At 34.4% G+C, this 22,718-nt stretch overlaps 1 protein-coding gene across 6 annotated transcripts in view; it reads right to left on the bottom strand.

Moving 5' to 3' along the window:
- LOC128645924 (muscleblind-like protein 2) overlaps nucleotides 1-22,718 on the bottom strand; it is a 310,829-nt gene that overhangs the window by 115,303 nt on the left and 172,808 nt on the right. For all 6 annotated transcript variants that reach the window (XM_053699258.1, XM_053699256.1, XM_053699259.1 and 3 more), the window contains exon 3: nucleotides 9,951-10,115. In XM_053699258.1, the coding sequence (XP_053555233.1) occupies nucleotides 9,951-10,115 (165 nt within the window). The remainder of the gene's footprint in view (nucleotides 1-9,950; nucleotides 10,116-22,718) is intronic.

Genomic DNA, 22,718 nt, shown 5'->3' with positions numbered 1-22,718 from the left:
GGCCTGCAGCACAGAGCACATCCGCAATGCGGGCCTGGAATAGGATGCACAAGGAAATCACACAAGTTCTACCCCTGAACTAAATATTATCGTTTTCATCATATGCTTTTGCATGAACAAAAGTGTCAATTGTGGTAAAAAAAAACCCCACAATTAAACATTTATAGTATGTAATTCTAATTTGGTTTATAAACGGTTAATAAGGAGAACAATTGCCACAACCCTACAGCTTAATATTTATTGGTAACATTTTTTATTTTGAATAAAGGGTGTTTTTACACATACCCACATTTCAAAAGATAGGAAATTTTAGGAACCAGAGTGCTTATATGGTATCTTTTTTTGTCTGAACTTGTATGAAATAAATATTGATTATAGATGCACAGCATCAAATAGCCCCCTGTGATATGGGATCCCCTATACAAATTAACAGGAATAAGATTATAAACAAGGCAGGTTTCTATTTGGAACTGCATCACTTCTGGATTCTCTGTCATTCCCCATAGTCAGTGTAAACCCAAAGGACCAATCAAACTCTACAACATTTTATGATGTCATTTACAAGTTAGTACGTCTACAAACATGAATTCTATCTTTATTGGTTACACAGTGAGGTCGATCAACTTCTCATATAATTTATCTACAAAATTACCTATAGACTTTAATGGTGATGATTAGTTACGTTTTTGAAAAGGATTGTGATCGACCCTAGTGTGCATTAAACTTATCAAAAGAATCATTAGAAAACTGAAATAATTTTCACATGCTTACAGCTCTATGCAGAAGAGAAAGAGGGGTGATTACAGGAATTACAGTTTGTAGGATAAAGTGCTACTTTACAGAAATGGTGCTTATAACATACAAGCAATTTTCACAAGAGATGGAAACAGTAATGCAGAAATGGGATTTAGAAATGTAATGGGAATCTAGAAATGAAAGAACAAAATGTTCACAAACACCAGAAAAGGGAGCAATTTAATAAGCATTCTACGTCTTGACATACTTAATAAAATGTAGTTCTTTTTTTATTTCATATTAAAAAAAAAACAACTAACAACACATATGCTGTTTCAGTCATAGAGTTGTCACAGAATATAATAATATATATATAAAATAATGATCTGAGTAATGCCAGTATGTTCCCTACTAATATTGAGCATAAAAGCTGTCCCTTTTGAGATACATATAGAGGTCACTATGGATATAAGAGAATTCTAACAGAGTCAATGAACAAACAGATGCAGTTATGGCATGAATCTGCCTACATCATAACATACCAGCTAATGCAGTTATGTCAGTCAACAGCTTTCAGTTATTTAGCAATAAGGTGTTTGCAGTTAAAATATCACAGAAACATATATTTATGTGTATCGTATCTTCTCTGATTTTCTCTGAAATAAGGGAAGAAAGGTGGAAATGGTGTTTTTTTAATTTTATTTTATATATACCCTGTATATATATATATATATATATATATATATATATATATATATATATATATATATATATATATATAAATACAGTATATATATATATATATATATATATATATTTATTTATATTAACAACAGAACAAGTATACATACTGTAATAATATAACAAGAGCTTCGGCATAAAAAATGTGTAATGTGATCCAACATTTTCTTCAATTGTTCTTTCTTCACTTTTTTTTATAGGATTGTTAGAACCAATACGAATATGTTTATAAATTGTTTTCTTACTCTTAGGTCTAGATTAAAAAGACATTAAACATATCTTGCTTTTGTGTATAACTTGCCCCACGTTCCCTAGAAAAGCAAAAATAAAAAAAATAATCTGTAACCTAGGCTTTTAAAATGCTGCAAATTTCCTAAACGAGTTATTAGATTTGCAGCATTTGTAGTTTACAGTGTTTGCTTTTTGCCCTCTCAAAAAAGTGCTGACAAGCACAATTTTACACAAAAGCAAGAGGTGCTTAAAGGGGCATGAAACCCAAAATTTGTCTTTCATGATTTATGTAGAACATACAATTTGGAATTTTCCAGTTTACTTCTGTTATCAAATTTGCTTAATTCTTTTGATATCATTTGTTGAAGAAGCAGCAATTCACTACTGGTTTATAACTGAACACATGGGTAAGCCAATGATAATCAGAATATATATATATATGAAGCCACCAATCAGCAGCTAGAACCTAGGTTTTTTGCTGCTCCTCATCTTATATAGATAAACTTTTCCGCAAAGGATAACAAGAGAAGGAAGCAAATAAAAAAATAGAAGTAAATTGAAAAGTTGTTTAAAATTGCATTCTCTTTCTGAATCATGAAAGAAAAAAAAATTGGGTTTCATGTCCCTTTAAGTTCAATAGAATAGCCTTACCATGACTAATCATAAATAAATAAAGTGCTAAGTAATATTTCAGCCTCTGCCTAGGTAAAAGCACAATTTGGAGCTCATTTGACTAGGCAATGCAACCTGATTGGCTGTGTCCTCTGAGCCCATTAAAAAAAAGAAACAGAAAATGAAGGTTCCATATAAAGGGCTAAACAACTGGTAATTTTATATCTAAAATATGCCCAATTATATATAAGAAATGATGTGCAGCTATAAATTATAGATCTAATGGCCATTCTTAAAGTAGATAATGTTACTAACAAAAGAACATTGATATTTATCTTCTATTTTTTTATTTCTTTACTTTTTTACAAACTGTTATGTCATGTAAGAATGAGTTTTGCACTTAGTTTTCCCACCCGTAGCCCTGCATAAAGCATACGCTAAGCATTCCAGCATTCTGTTATTTTCCCCAACATACCGCTATTTCAGGAATGCAGCACTCTTTGGGTAAAGTGGTACTTCTGCTGATTATCCCTGAATTTAACTCATGAGCACCTGGCAGAGAATCACAAAACTGAGCATGTGGGAGCGCAGATCTCAGAGAATTGGCTGAATGATAGAAAAGAGCATGACACTCCCCAAGGCAGAACATAGAGTGATCTGAGATGTCATCGCAGAAAATGCAGCATGTCTGCAGAAAGAACAGGAACTGTTAGCACTTTAACTTTTCAGTGCTGCTCCACATTAGGCTGTTCTTTTTAAACAGAGCTGTTCTCTGACTGCATTATATAAGTTTTCCTAAACACAGTGCACCCAGAGCAAAGTGCTGTTTGAAGACAACAGTCAAATATGCAGTAGTGCATTGATTGTTGTCTGGCTCTGAGATTTTTGCAAGCTCGTTCCCTAGCTTTTCACAATCTGCAAAGCTGTTTTTCTCTGAATGTAAGATGTTTGTATGAGCAATGCACCTTTTTATTACTTCATTTCTATGTTAGACTAAGAGAAAAGGAAACAAATTAATTCAAGAGACATTTTACAATTACTTTTTTTGTCTGCAGCTAATTTGCAATGCGATTTTCAACTACTGCACTAGATTACACAACTTTAAATATTGCTTTATTCTCCAGTTAACCAACACATTGCAATTGATCTGGTGCTTTAGTGTAACTGACAAATTAACATTTTTATTTAAAAATGACCAGCATAAAATTTTTTACTAAAAAAATCTCATCGCAGAAAGTGAAGAAAAGTTCTGTCTCTGGGATGACACTATCTGACACGCAGGTGCCACTCCTTGACTTGCCTGTTTTCCGTGTAACTGGACATCTACATAGTCCTTTAAGCAATTAGGGAACAGACAGGATGTCTCTGTCCGTTTAACTTAATTGAGGTCATACTTCCTTTGGAAAGCAGGAGCAGGTAGGAAAATCCCATACATTTTGTGTAAAGACAGGAAATTCAGTAAATCTAACTATAGTCTCAGACAATATGAGATTATCTTAACTGCTCCAAAGATGGGGAATGTATTGATGACTCCATCCTTTATAAACTGTACTCCTAAAGTGATTCAATTAAAATGTTAGAGTTTATTATGATCTACCATTTCCAATGCAATTACACATCATTTCCACCTTAAAACAATCACAGTAACTAATAACTATAGCTACAAAAGCAAATCTCTTATACAAAGTAATCAGGCTTTTAAAAAAAAAAATTAAGTGGCTTTTCAAGGCTTCATGTTAACATGGAACATGAACTCATAGACTATACCGGCTATGGGCTAGATTACTAACTGTAGCACAACAGTGATATGGGACATTTCTCTTTGCACACAATGGTAATAGTGTGCATATTATGAGTTGAAAGTAAACGCGTTAGATTGAACGTAATTGAATTTAACAGGTTAGCTCGACTTTAGAGCTCTCATGAAGGGTTGGGGAAGAAAAGAAAGTTGCATGAAACATAACATAAATACATGTAAAATACAGTTACTCTCATATAAACACTGAAAAAAATATTTAAAAAGTTATAAGAGCTCAAAGGTAGATGGTATATAAGGTGTTTAAAAAAAGGGCCGCAAAGGACTTTAACACACACACACATATTCACATATATATATATGTGTGTATGTATATATATATATATATATATATATACACACACGTCCAAATATGTGTATGTATACAGTATATATGTATAGATGTGGGTACATATGTATTTGTGTTTTACTGTATATGTACTGTACATATTTTACATTCCAATGTTCTTCACTTACAAGATTATGTACTTTTTATTGCAAATACATATTTCTATGGATATCTATTTATTTATATACCTGTATATCTATTCCTATAGATATATAATAATAAAAATTACATTATTTTCTATACGAAGAACATAGAAATGTAAATAATGCGTATCACAATTTAGGACTAACGCGGTTGGCCTAGCGCACATGAAGAATTGCTGTCTTCAATTCGCATTATTGAAATATTAAATATAAACTATTAAAAAAATATTAATAAAAAGTATTTAAAATTATTATACATCCTGTAAAAGATGTGTGTATATATATATATATATATATATATATATATACAGGGAGTGCAGAATTATTAGGCAAGTTGTATTTTTGAGGATTAATTTTATTATTGAACAACAACCATGTTCTCAATGAACCCAAAAAACTCATTAATATCAAAGCTGAATAGTTTTGGAAGTAGTTTTTAGTTTGATTTTAGTTATAGCTATTTTAGGGGGATATCTGTGTGTGCAGGTGACTATTACTGTGCATAATTATTAGGCAACTTAACAAAAAACAAATATATACCCATTTCAATTATTTATTTTTACCAGTGAAACCAATATAACATCTCAACATTCACAAATATACATTTCTGACATTCAAAAACAAAACAAAAACAAATCAGTGACCAATATAGCCACCTTTCTTTGCAAGGACACTCAAAAGCCTGCCATCCATGGATTCTGTCAATGTTTTGATCTGTTCACCATCAACATTGCGTGCAGCAGCAACCACAGCCTCACAGACACTGTTTTCCCTCCTTGTAAATCTCACATTTGATGATGGACCACAGGTTCTCAATGGGGTTCAGACCAGGAGGCCATGTCATTAGATTTTCTTCTTTTATACCCTTTCTTGCCAGCCACGCTGTGGAGTACTTGGACGCGTGTGATGGAGCATTGTCCTGCATGAAAATCATGTTTTTCTTGAAGGATGCAGACTCCTTCCTGTACCACTGCTTGAAGAAGGTGTCTTCCAGAAACTGGCAGTAGGACTGGGAGTTGAGCTTGACTCCATCCTCAACCCGAAAAGGCCCCACAAGCTCATCTTTGATGATACCAGCCCAAACCAGTACTCCACCTCCACCTTGCTGGCGTCTGAGTCGGACTGGAGCTCTCTGCCCTTTACCAATCCAGCCACGGGCCCATCCATCTGGCCCATCAAGACTCACTCTCATTTCATCAGTCCATAAAACCTTAGAAAAATCAGTCTTGAGATATTTCTTGGCCCAGTCTTGACGTTTCAGCTTGTGTGTCTTGTTCAGTGGTGGTCGTCTTTCAGCCTTTTTTACCTTGGCCATGTCTCTGAGTATTGCACACCTTGTGCTTTTGGGCACTCCAGTGATGTTGCAGCTCTGAAATATGGCCAAACTGGTGGCAAGTGGCATCTTGGCAGCTGCACGCTTGACGTTTCTCAGTTCATGGGCAGTTATTTGGCGCCTTGGTTTTTCCACACGCTTCTTGCGACCCTGTTGACTATTTTGAATGAATTGCTTGATTGTTCGATGATCACGCTTCAGAAGCTTTGCAATTTTAAGAGTGCTGCATCCCTCTGCAAGATATCTCACTATTTTTTACTTTTCTGAGCCTGTCAAGTCCTTCTTTTGACCCATTTTGCCAAAGGAAAGGAAGTTGCCTAATAATTATGCACACCTGATATAGGGTGTTGATGTCATTAGACCACACCCCTTCTCATGACAGAGATGCACATCACCTAATATGCTTAATTGGTAGTAGGCTTTCAAGCCTATACAGCTTGGAGTAAGACAACATGCATAAAGAGGATGATGTGGTCAAAATACTCATTTGCCTAATAATTCTGCACACAGTGTATATATATATATTATAACTTCAGAATAATTTTATTAATATTTTTTAATAGTTTATACAGGTGGCCCTCGGTATATTTCTCCCCTTCACTTCCAGAACCCTGCAACATCAACAGGTCTCATTTACAAAATTCTTGGAGGGACCTCACAATAATGACAAGACTTCTTACATAACCTCGCTAGAGTCGAGGACTGTAGCTCATTAGGCCTTTAGCTACTTCCAAAGAGAGCATACTGAGGTAGGCTTGGGGTATGCCTGTGTCTTGTGCACTATATGTATAATTTTGCTGCAAACACTGCTGCCATATAATATGCTCAAGACACGTGCATGCTCCTGATTCTATATCAATATGCTCTCGTGGAAATTTTCAACAAAGGAGACCAAAAGAAACATGTACATTTGATAATAGAAGTTTTTTTTTTATTGTTTGTTTTTTTAATTGTACTCTCTATCTGAAACTTTAAATTTGACACCTATGTTCCTTTAAACAAAGGGGGAAAAGATAGTTTTACTTTAAACATTATATTTATATTTCTAGAAAGTAAAATGTGAGATGTATTTGCAAGAAGTTAATTTCAGCAAATGCAAAGCATGATATTGCTGCAGTATGGTAATTACATTAAACATATTTTAATTACAGCCATGCTGTATATTCAGATGATCAATTAGTATAAATATTTCTTTTCTGAAATCCTCATCCAGACTCTGATGAGTTCTAAGTGCAAGCAGTTTAGATACCTTACTGGCTCTGTTTATGTAAAGTGGAATATACACACACGCGCGATTATTCAGGAGCGGCATACGTGCCCCCCAAGCCTGCATCCGTAATAGCGCTGTTTACCTGTGACTGCTCTCCAGGTGAGAATATGCGCTTTAATGATCACATTTACATATTTATGGGAACGAATTATGATGTGTAACTGTGTTTAGCATATGTTCACTGGCTAGGACATATACAGTATATGTGTTTTACCCAGCATTTTTTTTGTGCGCAAGAATGTTCCTATAAGTGAGAGAAATAGCTTCAATTCCCATGTTATTCTATAAAGCCCAAAGGACACACACAGTTCATGCATATGCTTAACTGAATTACACAGAAGTAGAGAGGTTTCTCTCACCCTACAAAATTTTGATATTTGAATTGTAGAATGAACATTCCCCTTGACAATCAATCAATCTCGCATTTATAATATTTCTAAAGGACAAATGTTAACTTTACAATTTCATAAGTAACATTCAAATTACATTTGAATGTTGATCTGCATAGACGTACATTAAAGCCTATGGGGCATTTGTATCAAGATCTGGTGGACCTGATCCAACACTGCGGATCAGATCCGCCAGACCTCGCTGAATACGGCGAGCAATACGCTCGCCGTATTCAGCATTGCACCAGCAGCTCACAATAGGCCAATAGGCCGCCAGCAGGGGGTGTCAATCAACCCGATCGTACTCGATCTGGTTGCATTGTGGCAATGTCTGTCCGCCTCCTCAGAGCAGGCGGACAGGTTATGGAGCAGCGGTCTTTGTGACCGCTGCTTTATAACTGCTGTTTCTGGCGAGTCTGCAGGCTCACCAGAAACACGGGTCATCAAGCTCCATTTGGAGCTTGATACATATGCCCCTATGAGTGTCAACACTCAAATTCTGATATCTGAAGGTTACATTTGTTAAATAAAAATTCAATAAAGGATAAAATTATTATTATTATTATTATTGCTAAATCAAATGTTTGGTAAATATTAAAAGTGATAGTAAACATTTTTAGTTACAATATTTGTAATCATAAACTAAAAGATGGGGACTTTCATGAAAGGCTTTAGAAATGCTTATTTTTTTATTAATAACCCATTCATGTTTTTCAATGTCACCGTTTCTCCACCTGTAACGGATAGTCTATTTCCTACTTCACGGACGATTCAGGCTGTAGCCAATCGTATCACGCTTCCTTTGGCATCCAGCAATGAATGAAAGTCCTATAAAGGAATATGAAACCCAATTCTTGTCTTTCATGGTTCAGATACAGCATACAATTTTAAGCAACTTTCTAATTTACTCCTATAATCAATTTTTCTCTGTTCTCTTAATTTGAAAAAGAAGGAATGTAAGCTTAGGAGCTGGCCCATTTTTTTATTCAGCACCCGGGTAGAGCTTGCTGATTGGTGGCTACATTTAGAAAGTTGCTTAACATGGCATGCTCTGTCTGAATCATGAAAGAAAAAATGTGGGTTTCATATCCATTTAATTTAGAATTTAAAAATGTGGCCAACATTTGTTATTTTTAACAAATATGCTAAAACTGACACATATGCACTGTGTTCTCTTTGCAGACTTTTTAGAACTTTAAATGTTCCCTGAAGACTTTTCTGTTCAGGGAAGCCTACCACCCAACTCAATAATAAATTAACTTCACTTACCTAACATTTCCCTCATCTAACTCTGTATTAACATCTTTCCAAATCTTGCAGTCCTCACCTCCTGTTTCCCAACCTCCTACCCTTCTAAATTGTAAGTTCCCACGGGAATAGGGCCCTCAATCCCTCCTGTATAAGGTTGTAAATTTTGTCCTTTCTCTTACAAGTCTTGTATTGTTTTATTTAAATGAATTGTACCCATGGGCAGTGCTGCGGAATATGTTGGCGCTTAATAAATAAAGTATAATAATAACAATAATAATAATAACAGTTACTGAATCTAGCCCAATCCTTCCAACATAACATGCTTTTCAGCTAGTAACATATGATAAAGACTCCAGTATCAAAATGTGGCATTTTTAACACTCTAATTGAATATATATAAGCAAACTGTATGAAATGATTAAAGGGACAGTACACTGTAAAATTGTTTTTCCATTAATGTATTTTAAATGACTTGTTATACCAACTGCAGAGTATAAAATATTTGAGAAATTCCATTTTCATGCTTATTTGTGTATATGAAGTAGCTGATTTTGTGCTTTGAAACCACAGCCTATTACAATGGGTTGAACTTAAAGGTGATATCAGATCTCATTATGTTATAACTTTGTGTAAACAGACTTGCTTCCTTATCTTTTATTTGGCTGGAACACCAAAGCTCAATACATAGAGAGAACAATGGAAAATTATCATTTTATTACTTAACTATCCTGCATCCCACTGAGAGTGTAATCTCTTCTGCTGGCTGTGTATACTTAGGCTATTCAATAGCCTATACTCCAGTATTATTTTGTTCATTGTAGGTGGCAATACCACAGGCTAAATCAGCTATTTCAAATGCTGAAATAGGAGTAAAGGAGTAACCAATTTAATACACTCTAGCAGGTTAAAAGGATCATTGTGAATATTTTAAAGGGGAGAATTTTTTTGGGTGAACTGTCCATTTAAGCTATCATGGTTATGGTGTTTTGACTGTTGTTGGTTTGCTCTGTAGTTAAAATAACTGTAGTATTTTTGAGACAATAAAGAATTCCACTCCATATTAACAAGCATTGTACACTTCATATTTGTATGGCTACTTACGATTGGCTGTAGCTGTGCGCCTGGGAGCATGAATTGCATCTGCTGTGCGAGCATTGCGGCGGCTGTCTTTTGCTGTATAAGGTTGTTCCGTCCATTGATTTCTAGCTGGGTTTTTAAGTGCGGGGGAGGGTGTAGATATTTACAGTTTTCTCTCGAACATCGACCCTGAAGGACAAAAATGAGGGTTAGAAAAAGTGCTTGCTCAGAAGATGTGGCCAGTTTTACATTGACATACAGATCTTTGCAGCAGATAAATAAAACATAATTAAAGGGACAGTAAAGTCAAAATAACACTTTCATGATTCAGACAGAGTATGCAAATTTAAACTTTCTAAAAAAAATGTATTATCAAATTTTCTGTTCTTTTGGTATCCTTTGTTGGCGTAAATCTAGGTAGGCTGATAGAAGCTCCGAAGCAATCATGTGTTTTTAGCAGTCTATTGCAGCACAGTTTGCAGCCATGACATTGTTAGAAACATTGTTGCAAACACTGCTGTCAGATAGCTACAGACATGTACACGCTCTTGATATTACCTAGGATTACTCTTCTACAAAGAATAAAAAGAGAATTAAGCAAGCCTGATAGAAGTAAATTCAAAAGCTGTTTAAAATGATATCCTCTCCATTTAACTTTTTTGACTTTACTGTCCCTTTAAGTCTTAGGTCTCTTCTAAGAGATTTTAAATATATCTACTGTTTTTGTTTAGACATTGGGGTAGATTTATTAAGCAGCGGATGCTGCATTCTACGCCCATCTGAAACGGAAGTTAAGAAGACCGCTGCTCTTTAAATTCTTGCTGACTGAAATCATCCCGATCCGATCGGGATGATTGACGGCCCCTGCTGGCATTGCACAAGCATTTCACTAGCAATGCTTGTGCAATGTTAAAATCCCGACAGAGTATGCTGCCGGCATTTAGCGAGGTCGAGCAGACATGATTCGCTACAGCGAATCATGTCCCCTCAACCTATGGTAAATATACCCCTATGTGTCATATACACAGTGCATATATATATAGATATATATAAGTACATACATCATTTATATATCTGTGTGTGCTTGTCACCTAAGTACAGCATGTTTGTGTGCATAAGTTTGTTTTTCTTTGAAACTTTAGTATTTCTAGGTTTATTGAAGCGACTTTGGTGTTTAAAAGATACATCTACCCGCTGTTTCCTTATGCCATGTTTATAAGGTCTAAAAATCTGACCAGGAATAACACATTTTATCTCTGCATTCAAAAGCTCTAAGAATTTGAATAACAGAATCTCACATCAATCAAAGTCATTCTACATTCATGTATTTGGGTAGCCAAGTATGGTAATGACAACCTTCACAATAAAATGTATTTCAAACTCTATACACTGAACTGTAAAGAACATGTTTTTTTAACACTTTTTAAACTTATATATTTGAATTTCAAATCTTCTGTGTAGGAAATGTAGTGACCAACTCTGCTGCTGACAATAACTGTTGACAGCTAATGGAAGACATTTTTGTAAGCATTTAAATGCTTAAAATTTAAGAGTATTTTTACTATAACTTTGAGGGTGAGGGTCTTATTTCTCCTAGCCCTATAAATGTCCCTTCTTTTTTAAGTGCTGTCAACTATAAACAGGAAATGTCACTGACAAAAGGCCTGATGGCAATTATGTATCCTTCTTATGACTTGTTTTTCTTAGATCAAGACAAAGAGAGAGACCAGACGCATTGTGCTCTTAAAAGGTACATGAAAGTCAAAATCAAACTTCAATGGTTCAAAAACAGCACACAACTTTAAAATACCTTTTTAAATTAACTTGTATTATCCAATGCACTTTGTTTTATCGTTTCCTTTGCTGAAAAGTATACCTAGGTAGATTCAGGAGTAGTAATGCACTATTAGGAGCTATATGGTGATTGATGGCTACACACATATGCCTCTTGCCACTGACTCACCAGGTGTATTCAACTAGCTCTCAGTAATGCATTGCTGCTCTGAAGTTGACTAACTATGTGTTTAACCCCGTTGCACACATAGTTATATGTAAGCAACAGTGCAATAATACATGCTCTGACACATTATAGCATTTTCATGTTGCACTGTATATATGTCCATTTAAGTACAAGTGTTTATGTAGAACTGAGCACATATAATGTATACATACATTTACCGGTCACTTTATTAGGTACACCTTGCTAGCCCCAAGGCAGAACATACAGTGATCTGAGATATCATCGCAGAAAATGCAGCATGTCTGCAGAAAGAACAGAACCCATGCAGGAACTGTTAGACTTAGTGCTTTAACTTTGCAGCTCTACTCTTTAAACAGAGCTGTGTTCTGGCTGCACTGTTTAAGTGTTCCAGTGCATCAAGAGAAAAGTGCTGTTTGAAGTTAACAGACAAATATGCAGTAGGCACTGTAAAGCAGCAATGCATTGATTATTAACTGGCTTTTTTCAAACAGTCCCCTAGCCTTCCCCAGTCTGCAAAGCGGTTTGTTCTGAATGTAAGACGTTCTTATGAGGATTGCACCTTTTTATTACTACATTTCTATGTTAGACCAAGAGAAGGGGAAACAAATTTATTCAAGAGACATTTTTTAATTTAGTTTGCAGCTAATTTGCAATGCAATTTTCAATTACTGCACTATATCATAAAACGTTAAAAAATTGTTTTATTCTTTAGTTAACCAACACATTGCAATTGAACTGGTGCTTTAGTTTAACTGCCTAATTTAAATTTTTATTTTATTTAAAAATGGCCTGCAGAAAAACTTTCACTAAAAAAATCTCATTGCAGAAAGTGAAAAAAAATTCTGCCTCTTGGCTTGCTAGTACCGGGTTGGATCCCCTTTTTCCATAAGAACTGCTTTAATGCTTCACGGCATAGATTCAACAAGGTGTTGGAAACATTCCTCAGAGATTTTGGTCCATATTGACATGATAGCATCACGCAGTTGCTGCAGATTTGTTGGCTGCACATCCATGATGCGTTCCACCACATCCCAAAGGTGCTCTATTGGATTGAGATCTGGTGACTGTGGAGGCCATTGGAGTACAGTGAACTCATTGTCATGTTCAAGAAAACAGTTTGAGATAATTTGAGCTTTGTGACATGGTGCGCCTGTGCGAATTGTAGCCTCAGTTTCCTGTTCTTAGCTGACAGGAGTGGCAACCGGTGTGGTCTTCTGCTGCTGTAGCCCATCTGCTTCAAGGTTCAATGGGTTGTGCGTTCAGAGATGGTATTCTGCATAACTTTGTTGTAACGAGTGGTAATTTGAGTTACTGTTACCTTTCTATCATCTTGAACCAGTCTGCCCATTCTCCTCTGACATCAACAAGGCAATGTCGTCCACACAACTGCCGCTCACTGGATATTTTCTCTTTTTCCGACCATTCTCTGTAAACCCTAGAGATGGTTGTGCGTAAAAATCCCAGTAGATCAGCAGTTTTTGAAATACTCAAACCAGCCTGTCTGGTATCAACCTCCATACCACATTCAGCCACTTAAATCCCCTTTCTTCTCCCATTCGATGCTCGGTTTGAACTTCAGCAAGTCATCTTTACCACATCTAGATGCCTAAATGCATTGAGCTGCCATGTGATTGGCTGATTAGAAATTTGTGTTGCCAAGCAATTGAACAGGTGTACCTAATAAAGTGGTCGGTGAGAGTATATCAATACGACCAAAAATGTTTACTGCAGGACATGCCATCTTGGTAATATGAATGGTGCCAAGAGTGTTCCCCTTTGGCCCTGAAATATTGGTGTGTATGAAAATATACAGAAGGATTACCCAAGCTGGAGTTTGTTAGTAGGTTTTACAGATAACAAGCGCCAAACTCAGGCCTTTTCAGAGGGAAATGTATATTTAGGTTGCAAGAAGTGATAGCTTCAGAATAAAGTTAAGTAGTTCTGAGAAGTCAGTACTCTTACAGAAAGTAATGCTGAGGTGATATGACTTGGTTGCTGGTCTAGAGTCCAGGAGCAATAAGAGCAAAAGATTGAGAACAGAAAAGAAGTCTCACTGTGTAGCACCAATGAGGCACGGAGCCGGCGGGAGGAAAATCAAAGCTTGGCAGTAGCTGATGAATGGAAAGCCTTGGGAAGGAAGACTTTATTACTGATTTATAGGCAACCAGGAGAGTGGATTTTAGGAAACAGGATCTACTTTAGACAAAATGAGGGTAATTCTAGCTGCTTCAAAACTATCAATATACTTGTTAAATAGACATAAATCCCAAATATTTTGTTTCATGATTCAGATAGAACATACAATTTTAAACAACTATCCAATTAACTTCTATTATAACATTTTCTTGTTATCCTTGGTTGAAAAGCCGAAAGGTTCAGGAGTGTGCACGTGTCTGCAGCAATATATGGCAGCAGTTTTGCAACGTTAAACATTAGCAAGAGCACTAGATGGTAGCACTATTTCCTGTCATGTAGTGCTTTAGGCATGTGCATGCTACCTATTTAGATATCTCTTCAACAAAAATAACAAGTGAACAAAGCAAATATGATAATAGAAGTTAATTAAAAACTTTTAAAAATTGTATTCTCTATCTGAATCATGAAAGATAATTTTTGGGTTTACTGTCCCTTTATGTTCTGGGAATTAGAAATCGCTCAATTGTTAGTGCTAAATTAGATGAAAAGGTGGCAAAATAAATAATGAAAATATGTTGCAAAGTTGTTTCATTATGCATAACTAAACATTTTATTTACAACTCTCACTGTCCCTTTAATGTTTCAAAGTGATAGCTCTCAATTCATTTTATTCTAGCAAAACACAGAACATGTATCCTGTCTGTAATTTTCTCTCCAGTTATTTACAGAAATTCTAAAGCCTGGTGTGGTAAATTTGACATTGTCACTTTACTATGAGAGCTGAAGCAGACTATGGCCCCTATTTAAGAAAGTCTGGCGGACCTGATGCGACAGTGCGGATCAGGTCCGCCTGACCTCGCTGAATACGGCGAGCAATACGCTCGCCATATTCAGCATTGCACCAGCAGCTCACAAGAGCTGCTGGTGCAACGCCGCCCCCTGCAGACTCGCGGCCAATGGGCCGCCAGCAGGGGGCTGTCAATCAACCCGATCGTACTTGATCGGGTTGAATTGCGGTGATGTCTGTCCGCCTGCTCAGAGCAGGCGGACAGGTTATGGAGCAGCGGTCTTTGTGACCGCTGCTTCTTAACTGTTGTTTCTGGCGAGCCTGCAGGCTCGCCAGAAACACAGGGCATCAAGCTCCATTCAGAGCTTGATAGATAGGCTCCTATGAACCTAATACCTCAGTGTATACAAAGCTTTACAAGTTCACTATGCTGAACATTGGTCTATCTGACTAACTTATAGTCATTCACCTGTCCAGGAGTTAAAAAGTAATTCATAGATAACATCTGATATACGAATGCTGTCTAATAAAATGCAAAATCAGCAAATTCATATACAAGATTTGGAAACAAAGCTTGATGATATAGAGAACAGGACAAGACGTAACAACCTAAGACTGAAAGGTATACCGGAATCTATTTTAATTTCTCATTTACAAATTTATTTAGATGGTCTTTTTAGATCATTACTTGGTGAAGATCATCCCAAACATTCAACTATCCAGATGGAACGAGCACATCGCTCTCTAAAACCTAAACCTCAAGATAGAGATCCTACTAGAGATGTTGTGATTTATTTTACAAGTTTCCAAGAAAAGGAATTAATATCTCAAAAAGCTTGTCAACAACACAACTTTCAATATCAAGGTGTAAATATCAAATTCTTTGCAGATTTATCAATTAGAACACTTCAAAAGAGAAGAGAATTCAATATTTTAACTTTTCACCTCCGTAATTTGAATATTCCTTATAAATGGGGATTTCCAGTTCATTTACAAGTTGTTAAAAATGGAAGAAGATTTGATTGCATTCAACCAGAAGATACCATCACCTTCTGTAGAAAGTTGGATATCCCTACACCTAACAAGACACAAGAAATATCTTCAATTCATCCAGAGACAAAAAATACATCTCTTCAATCTACTAAAACATGGAGTGATGTTATCAAAAGCCCACCAAATAAAAAACATAAACATCGAGCTCTACTTCAGGCAAATTCATCAAATTGAAATATGTTATCGGTTCTGTTACCATTTATGGAACTTTAAAGTTGTTATTAATCAGAAATATATATGAATCTATTCTTTCTTGTATGTTTTGTTTTCAGATGTTTTGATTCCTTTACAGTTTGGAAACTCTTTAAGATCCCATGGAACTGCTTCAATTGAAGTTATTATATGCGGCTCTTTACTTAATCCTCAGTCATTGTTATTTGAATGAATTGATATTTTGATTCCTTTACAGTTTGGAAACTCTTTAGGTTTCAATGGAATTGATTCAATTGAGGTTATTGTATGCAGCTCTTTATTTAGTCCTTAGTCATTGTTATTTAAATGGATTGGTAAGTTATTAACTTAGTTTTAATAGTTTTACTGTTATACTAATTTTATTCTTTCAAAATATTTGGAACGCTCTTATGCCTTATTTCTAATTATATTATACTCCTCATATAGTTTGTTAACATTGATAATAGTTGTGATTATAGTTCACAACGTTCTGTTTTAACTATTATCCAGATTGTGTTTAGTATTTAATTCTTCTTTCTAGTCTTTGCAGGTTCTTTATCCTATTTTATTAATATTTTAATGGTCCGTTTTATTTAAAATATTATATTCACAAGGTCTACAGATTTGATTGTGCCTTATTACCTTGTTTATCTCCCTGCAAGATGTAACCATTAACTTTTTGTCATAATATTCTAATAACTAAACATATGGTGTTTATTGTGTAATATGATGTTATTTAGGATCTATTCTTTTATTTTTTTCTGATGTAAATTACATTTAATTATATGCCTTATTAACCTATATTTGTTTTAATTACAATACTCCTTATAAATGTAAAGATAGTCTTGCCAAGCCACTCTTTGACCCTTATTAACTGCATAGTTAATATTTTATTTTTTATTTTATTTATTATATATTGGTAATCTTAGCTAACCCTTTTTTCCTACATCAAAGACACATTCCCTTTAACCAAGAAATACTTATTTAGAATTTATTATCTATATTTCCTCACATAGAGATAAAACGTAATCTAGTTATTATGTGTTCAAATACAGAATTTAATAATCTAAAAATAGCAACCCAAAATGTAAAAGGCTTCTTATCTGCACAAAAACGTTCAATTGCCCTACATGATTTTCACAAGAAACATCTTGACATAGTTTTTATCCAAGAAACTGATTTTAGAAAGACACACGGACCTAGACTCCCTACTTTCTATTTTGATAAACATTACCATTGTTCCAACATAACTAAAAAAAAGGGAGTTAGTATACTCTTTAAGAAAGGTCTTCCCTTTGAACTTATATATAAGAAACAAGATAATGAAGGTCGGTATCTTCTTTTGGTAGGAACTTGTTACAGCAGACCGATCACCCTCCTAAACATATATGCACCAAATAGACCCAAGTCATCTTTCTTCAGAAAAGTTATGATAACATTGCTTGACCAGGCTAAGGGACCTATTTTTATAGCTGGAGATTTTAACTTTCCATTAGAACCAGAGTTAGATGTTTCCACTAAGAAATCCTATATGTCAAATAATATAATTAAAGCTAATTGGCTTGCATTGCAAATTATTCCTACTTTTGATACTTGGAGATTAACACACATTTCGATTAGAGACTACACTTTCTTTTCTCATCCTCAAAAAACTTACACGCGTTTAGATTATATTCTTTGTGATCAATTCTCCCTACATCTTTAAATAGATTCCAAAATTTCGCAAACTCCCTGGTCCGACCATGCAATGGTCATAAGTTCCTTTAAATGGCCCTCAAAAACTGGAATCAGAAACTCTTGGAGACTTAATAATATGATTTTCACAGATCCTCTTATACTTAAAGATATTACTGACAAGACCACATTATTTTTCGATATTAATGATCCCAATCACACATCATATATTAATAATTGGGAAACTTATAAATGTTTCATTAAAGGGGAAATCATTAAAAAAACTTCACAACAACGTAAAATATTTGAATGTAAATATTCAGAATTGATTCAGGATTTAAAGAATAAGGAAACAGTTCATAAAAATAATCCAACTTCTACAAATCTTTTAGATTAAGTTAATCGTGCCAGAGATGATTTAAATCAACATCTAATTAAATGTGCTCATCGAAGAGCCCTAGCCTTAAATGGAAAATTCTTTGTAGAGAAAAAATAAAGCTGGCAAATTAATGGCTAGATCACTTAAAAAGAAAGCATATAAATCTTTTATTAGAATGATTAAAACTAAAAATAATCAATATTTACATACAAGTCCCGAAATAGCGAATAGTTTTTCAGAATATTATAGGTTATATAATCTGGGCTCGAATGAAACTCTTGAAGAAAAACTTAAACAGATTAAAGACTATCTTTCACAGATATCCCTTCCTTCATTAGACGATATAAGTAAAAAAGATCTAAAATCCCTGTTTGATCTGAAAGAGTTGCAAGAAACTATTAAGATGTTGCCCACAGGTAAAGCCCCTGGCCCAGATGGGTTTACTCACAAATTTTATAAACTTCTGGCACCCCACATTATTAAACATCTATTAGACCTTTTTAACTCCATAAATAGTTTGTCTCCTTTCTCTAAACAAATGCTAGAAGCCATTATAACTATCATTCCCAAATCAGATAAAAATCCCGAAATGGTTGAAAATTATAGACCAATTTCTCTCCTGAATATTGATCTCAAGTTATATGCCAAGCTCATAGCAAATAGACTCAAACGATACCTTCCACTTTTAATTAATGAGGACCAAGTTGGTTTTATACCAATTCGTGAAGCTAAAGATAACACTACTAGGCTCCTTCAAATTATACACTCTACATCGGTCAATAATATGCCAATCACTCTGTTATCAACTGATGCTGAAAAAGCTTTCGACAGAGTTGATTGGCAATTTCTGTGGTCTGTATTAATGAAATTTGGTACTCCCCAAAAATTCATAGAAAAAATATTACCCATTTATTAATTCCCTAATGCAAAAGTTATAGCCAATAACACATTTTCTTCAAACTTTCAAATTTCTAATGGAACTCTTCAGGGTTGCCCTTTATCTCCACTTCTTTTTGCTTTGTCAGTTGAAGTTCTAGCAGCCAAAGTCTGAGCATCCCATGAAGTAAAAGGAGTTATACTTGGAACAAGTAATATTAAAAATCTATTATTTGCAGATGACATACTATTTACCTTAACTAGTCCTTTGACTTCATTGCCTTCTCTTGTAGACATACTAACGGAATATGGAAGACTTTATAACTTTTCAATTAATATGAGTAAATCGACTATCATGCCAATTAGAGTATCAAATGAAGAAATTCAGTTTATTAGAGACCACACATCCTTTGTTTTATCCAATAAGTTTACTTATTTAGGTCTTATCATTCAACCCACCATTTCTGATATTATTACAACTAACTATATGAAACTAAAACAAAAAATTGATTTAGATCTTAATTCATGGTATCGATCTGGTCACTTGTCATGGCTAGGGCGAATTAATGCCATTAAAATGAATATTTTACCAAACATCCTATATCTATTACAAACGTTTGTTCTTGTCCCATCAAGTTCATATCTTAATAATTTACAAAGATGTATAAATAAATTAATTTGGCCCTTTAATAAATCGAGAATTTCAAGTCATACTTTATATTTATCCAAAGAACAAGGAGGTTTGGGAGTCCCCAACATTGTAAATTACTACATATCAACACATCTCTCTAGAATTGTAGCCTGGAATCAAATTATTACCCCCAAAGCATGGGTTACTCTGGAAGCACAAAATCTTGTACCCATTAAGTTATACGAAATTTGTTGGATACCAAATAAATTTAGGTCCTATTCTACTCCAGTAAACCCTTTTACAGCTGAAACATTACGTATCTGGGATAAAATTATCATTAACAATAAACAGATATCTACTCTTTTTTCTCCCCTCACTCCCATATTAAACAATAACATTTCCCTGGTATTAATATTAAAATGCCTGTTCAAATATTAAACTCTCAAGCTTATATTCCTATTTATTCTCTCTTACAAAATGGTCATATTAAAACATTTCAAGAAATTCAAGAAGAGTTTGGCCCCCCATTTAATACTTGGTTTTCTTACTTTCAATTAAGACATTTTATAATGAATCATTCAAATAAAAATCAGTTTACAAGAAATTGTACTCCATTTGAATTATTATGTCTTTTACCTAAAACCCCTAAACATCTAATTTCCTCTGCATATAAATTCTTGCAACAACATGACTCCCTAAAACCCTCATCTTTTAGAATTCAATGGGAAAAAGAATTAAATATATCCCTTAATGATATTAATTGGAAACGATGTTTCACATCCATTAAAAAATCCTCTATTTCAATGACTATTGTTGAAACCAATTATAAATTACTTTCTAGATGGTACCTAACTCCGACACGTTTACACAAAATATATCCATCAGCATCTCCTAACTGCTGGAGAAATTGTGGAGCTAGAGGAACGTTATCTGGTGGGATTGTCCCATACTAAAAGCTGTTTGGTCTCAAGTAGAAGTTAATATTAATACAATATTAAATTCTAATATAACCCTTGATCCTCAGACGGTAATTCTAAACCTGATTCCACAATTTTCTTGTCAAAAAAAAAGAAAAATCTATTCCAAATTGTATTAAATAGCGCTAAAAGACTTATCCCTCGTCTTTGGAAAAAATTACAACCCCCTACTCTTCAAAATTGGTTATGTGAGGTAAAACATGTTTTGTCTTTAGAAGAATTGTATCACTGTTATAATAATGAAGTTGATCAATTTTCTAATATATTATTCTTGTGGAATTAATATATATCAAAAAATAATATTGTATAATACCTTTAGATATCTCTAGTATTTGATGATTATTTAGTATTTATTTCTTGGTACTTTTCATTCTCCCAATCTAATTTTTGCTTTGGTTTTTGTTATTTATTTATTAATTATAAATATATTATTATATTGTTATTATTTTATTTCTAAATATATTTAACTGCATATACATTTCTGTATGCATTGTAAAATGATATACCTGTTTTATGTATCTTATTGTAATTTCAATAAAAATAATTTAAAGATAAAAAGTCATTCATAAAATACAGCTATTCTGGATGTGAGAAGACAATTAAAAATAAAAAATAAAATGGCTCCCTGAACAGTTCTCAGCTGTTATTAAAAATCTGTTTCATAAAACAAGTTTCAATTTGCTGTTATTTCTCCCCAACTATAAATGTTTTAGTAACACAAAGACTTGAGCTGGCATTAATACCTGAGACATTTCATACCATCAGAGACAGATGGGCCGACGGAGCAATTACACACCAGGCTGGCTCTATATTACATTATTTTGAGGGCTGAGCACAGCCATTTTATTATTGGTTAGTGTGTTATGAAATTGCCCCTAGGCTGAAAGTTGCCAGTCTACCACTCTCAAACCATTGTTATTCTGCACAAGGGAAATACTAAATGACAGTTTTCTAAAGATAATATACTGCACTTGATTATAGTGTTTACATCCTGTAAACAATGTTAGTGAATGTTTCACTCTCAGCTCGGCCTGTCCTCACTTCTGGGATATACTGCAGGTTGAAGACTGTAATGTTGAATGCAAAGCCAATCAAGCACTTGGCTCTACAAATACAATAGCACTTCTGTTTTATATGTCAGTGTGAAAATAGTAAGAACACTGTATAACCCTCTCAAGCTTTACCAAAAGCACAGTATGATTTAGTCATACATATTATGTATAGAAAATATTGTGACTATTACTACAAAACTTTATTATTAGGGTCAATGATAAATTATGCATTCATTTTAATACATCACTTCCAGTCCAAATATACATTTTAAAAGGTATACTTTCATGCTACATTTTTAAAGGGACACTAAATCAATCATAAAATTAACATGAACTAATGTATTAGTGCATTTTATTATTGATTGCATATATATAACAGTGTATTTAACCCCTAGAAAGGGACCTATAACAAGCCAGATTTTCATATTTGAACTAGAGCACAGGCAAAATAATCAGATGATTGGTGAGAGTAGGTTAGTAAACCATGGTTACTCAGATAATTATTTCACCTGTGCTCTAGTTCAGATATCATGAAAATCTGGCCTGTTAGGGGACCTAAGAACTGGAATTGAGAAACACTGGTGTCTAACAAATTCATACAATCTTTTTATGCCCTTTCATGTCCCTTTAAATCTAAAGCACCTATTTCTCCAAAAGTTAGTCTTGCATTTCTCTTAGTTATTATGTTTTCATTATTATACTTTATTTATAAAACACCAACATTTTCCATGGCGCTGTCTATTGGTACAATTCATATAAGTAAAACAATCATACAATACTTGTAAGAGACAAAATAAAATGTGACAAATACAGGAGGAATTGAGGGCTTTATTCCCATGGAAATTTACAATCTAGTAGGGTAGGTGAGTGATGAACAGTAGGTGAGGATTGCAAGGGTGAGAATGATGTTAATACAGAGATAGATGAGGGCAATTGTTAGGTAAGTGGAATTAATTTGTTAATGAGTTGGTGTTAGGTGCGGCGGGAAAGGTAGATTAGTCTGACAGAGGCTTCCAAACCTCTGTAGAGGTGAAAAGCTTCAGACCCTACACGTCAGTCTCTCCCCTTTAGGCAA

This window comes from Bombina bombina, chromosome 1, assembly GCF_027579735.1.
Source record: "Bombina bombina isolate aBomBom1 chromosome 1, aBomBom1.pri, whole genome shotgun sequence".
Lineage (NCBI taxonomy): Eukaryota > Metazoa > Chordata > Amphibia > Anura > Bombinatoridae > Bombina > Bombina bombina.
This window is presented reverse-complemented; position numbering and strand designations above follow the sequence as displayed.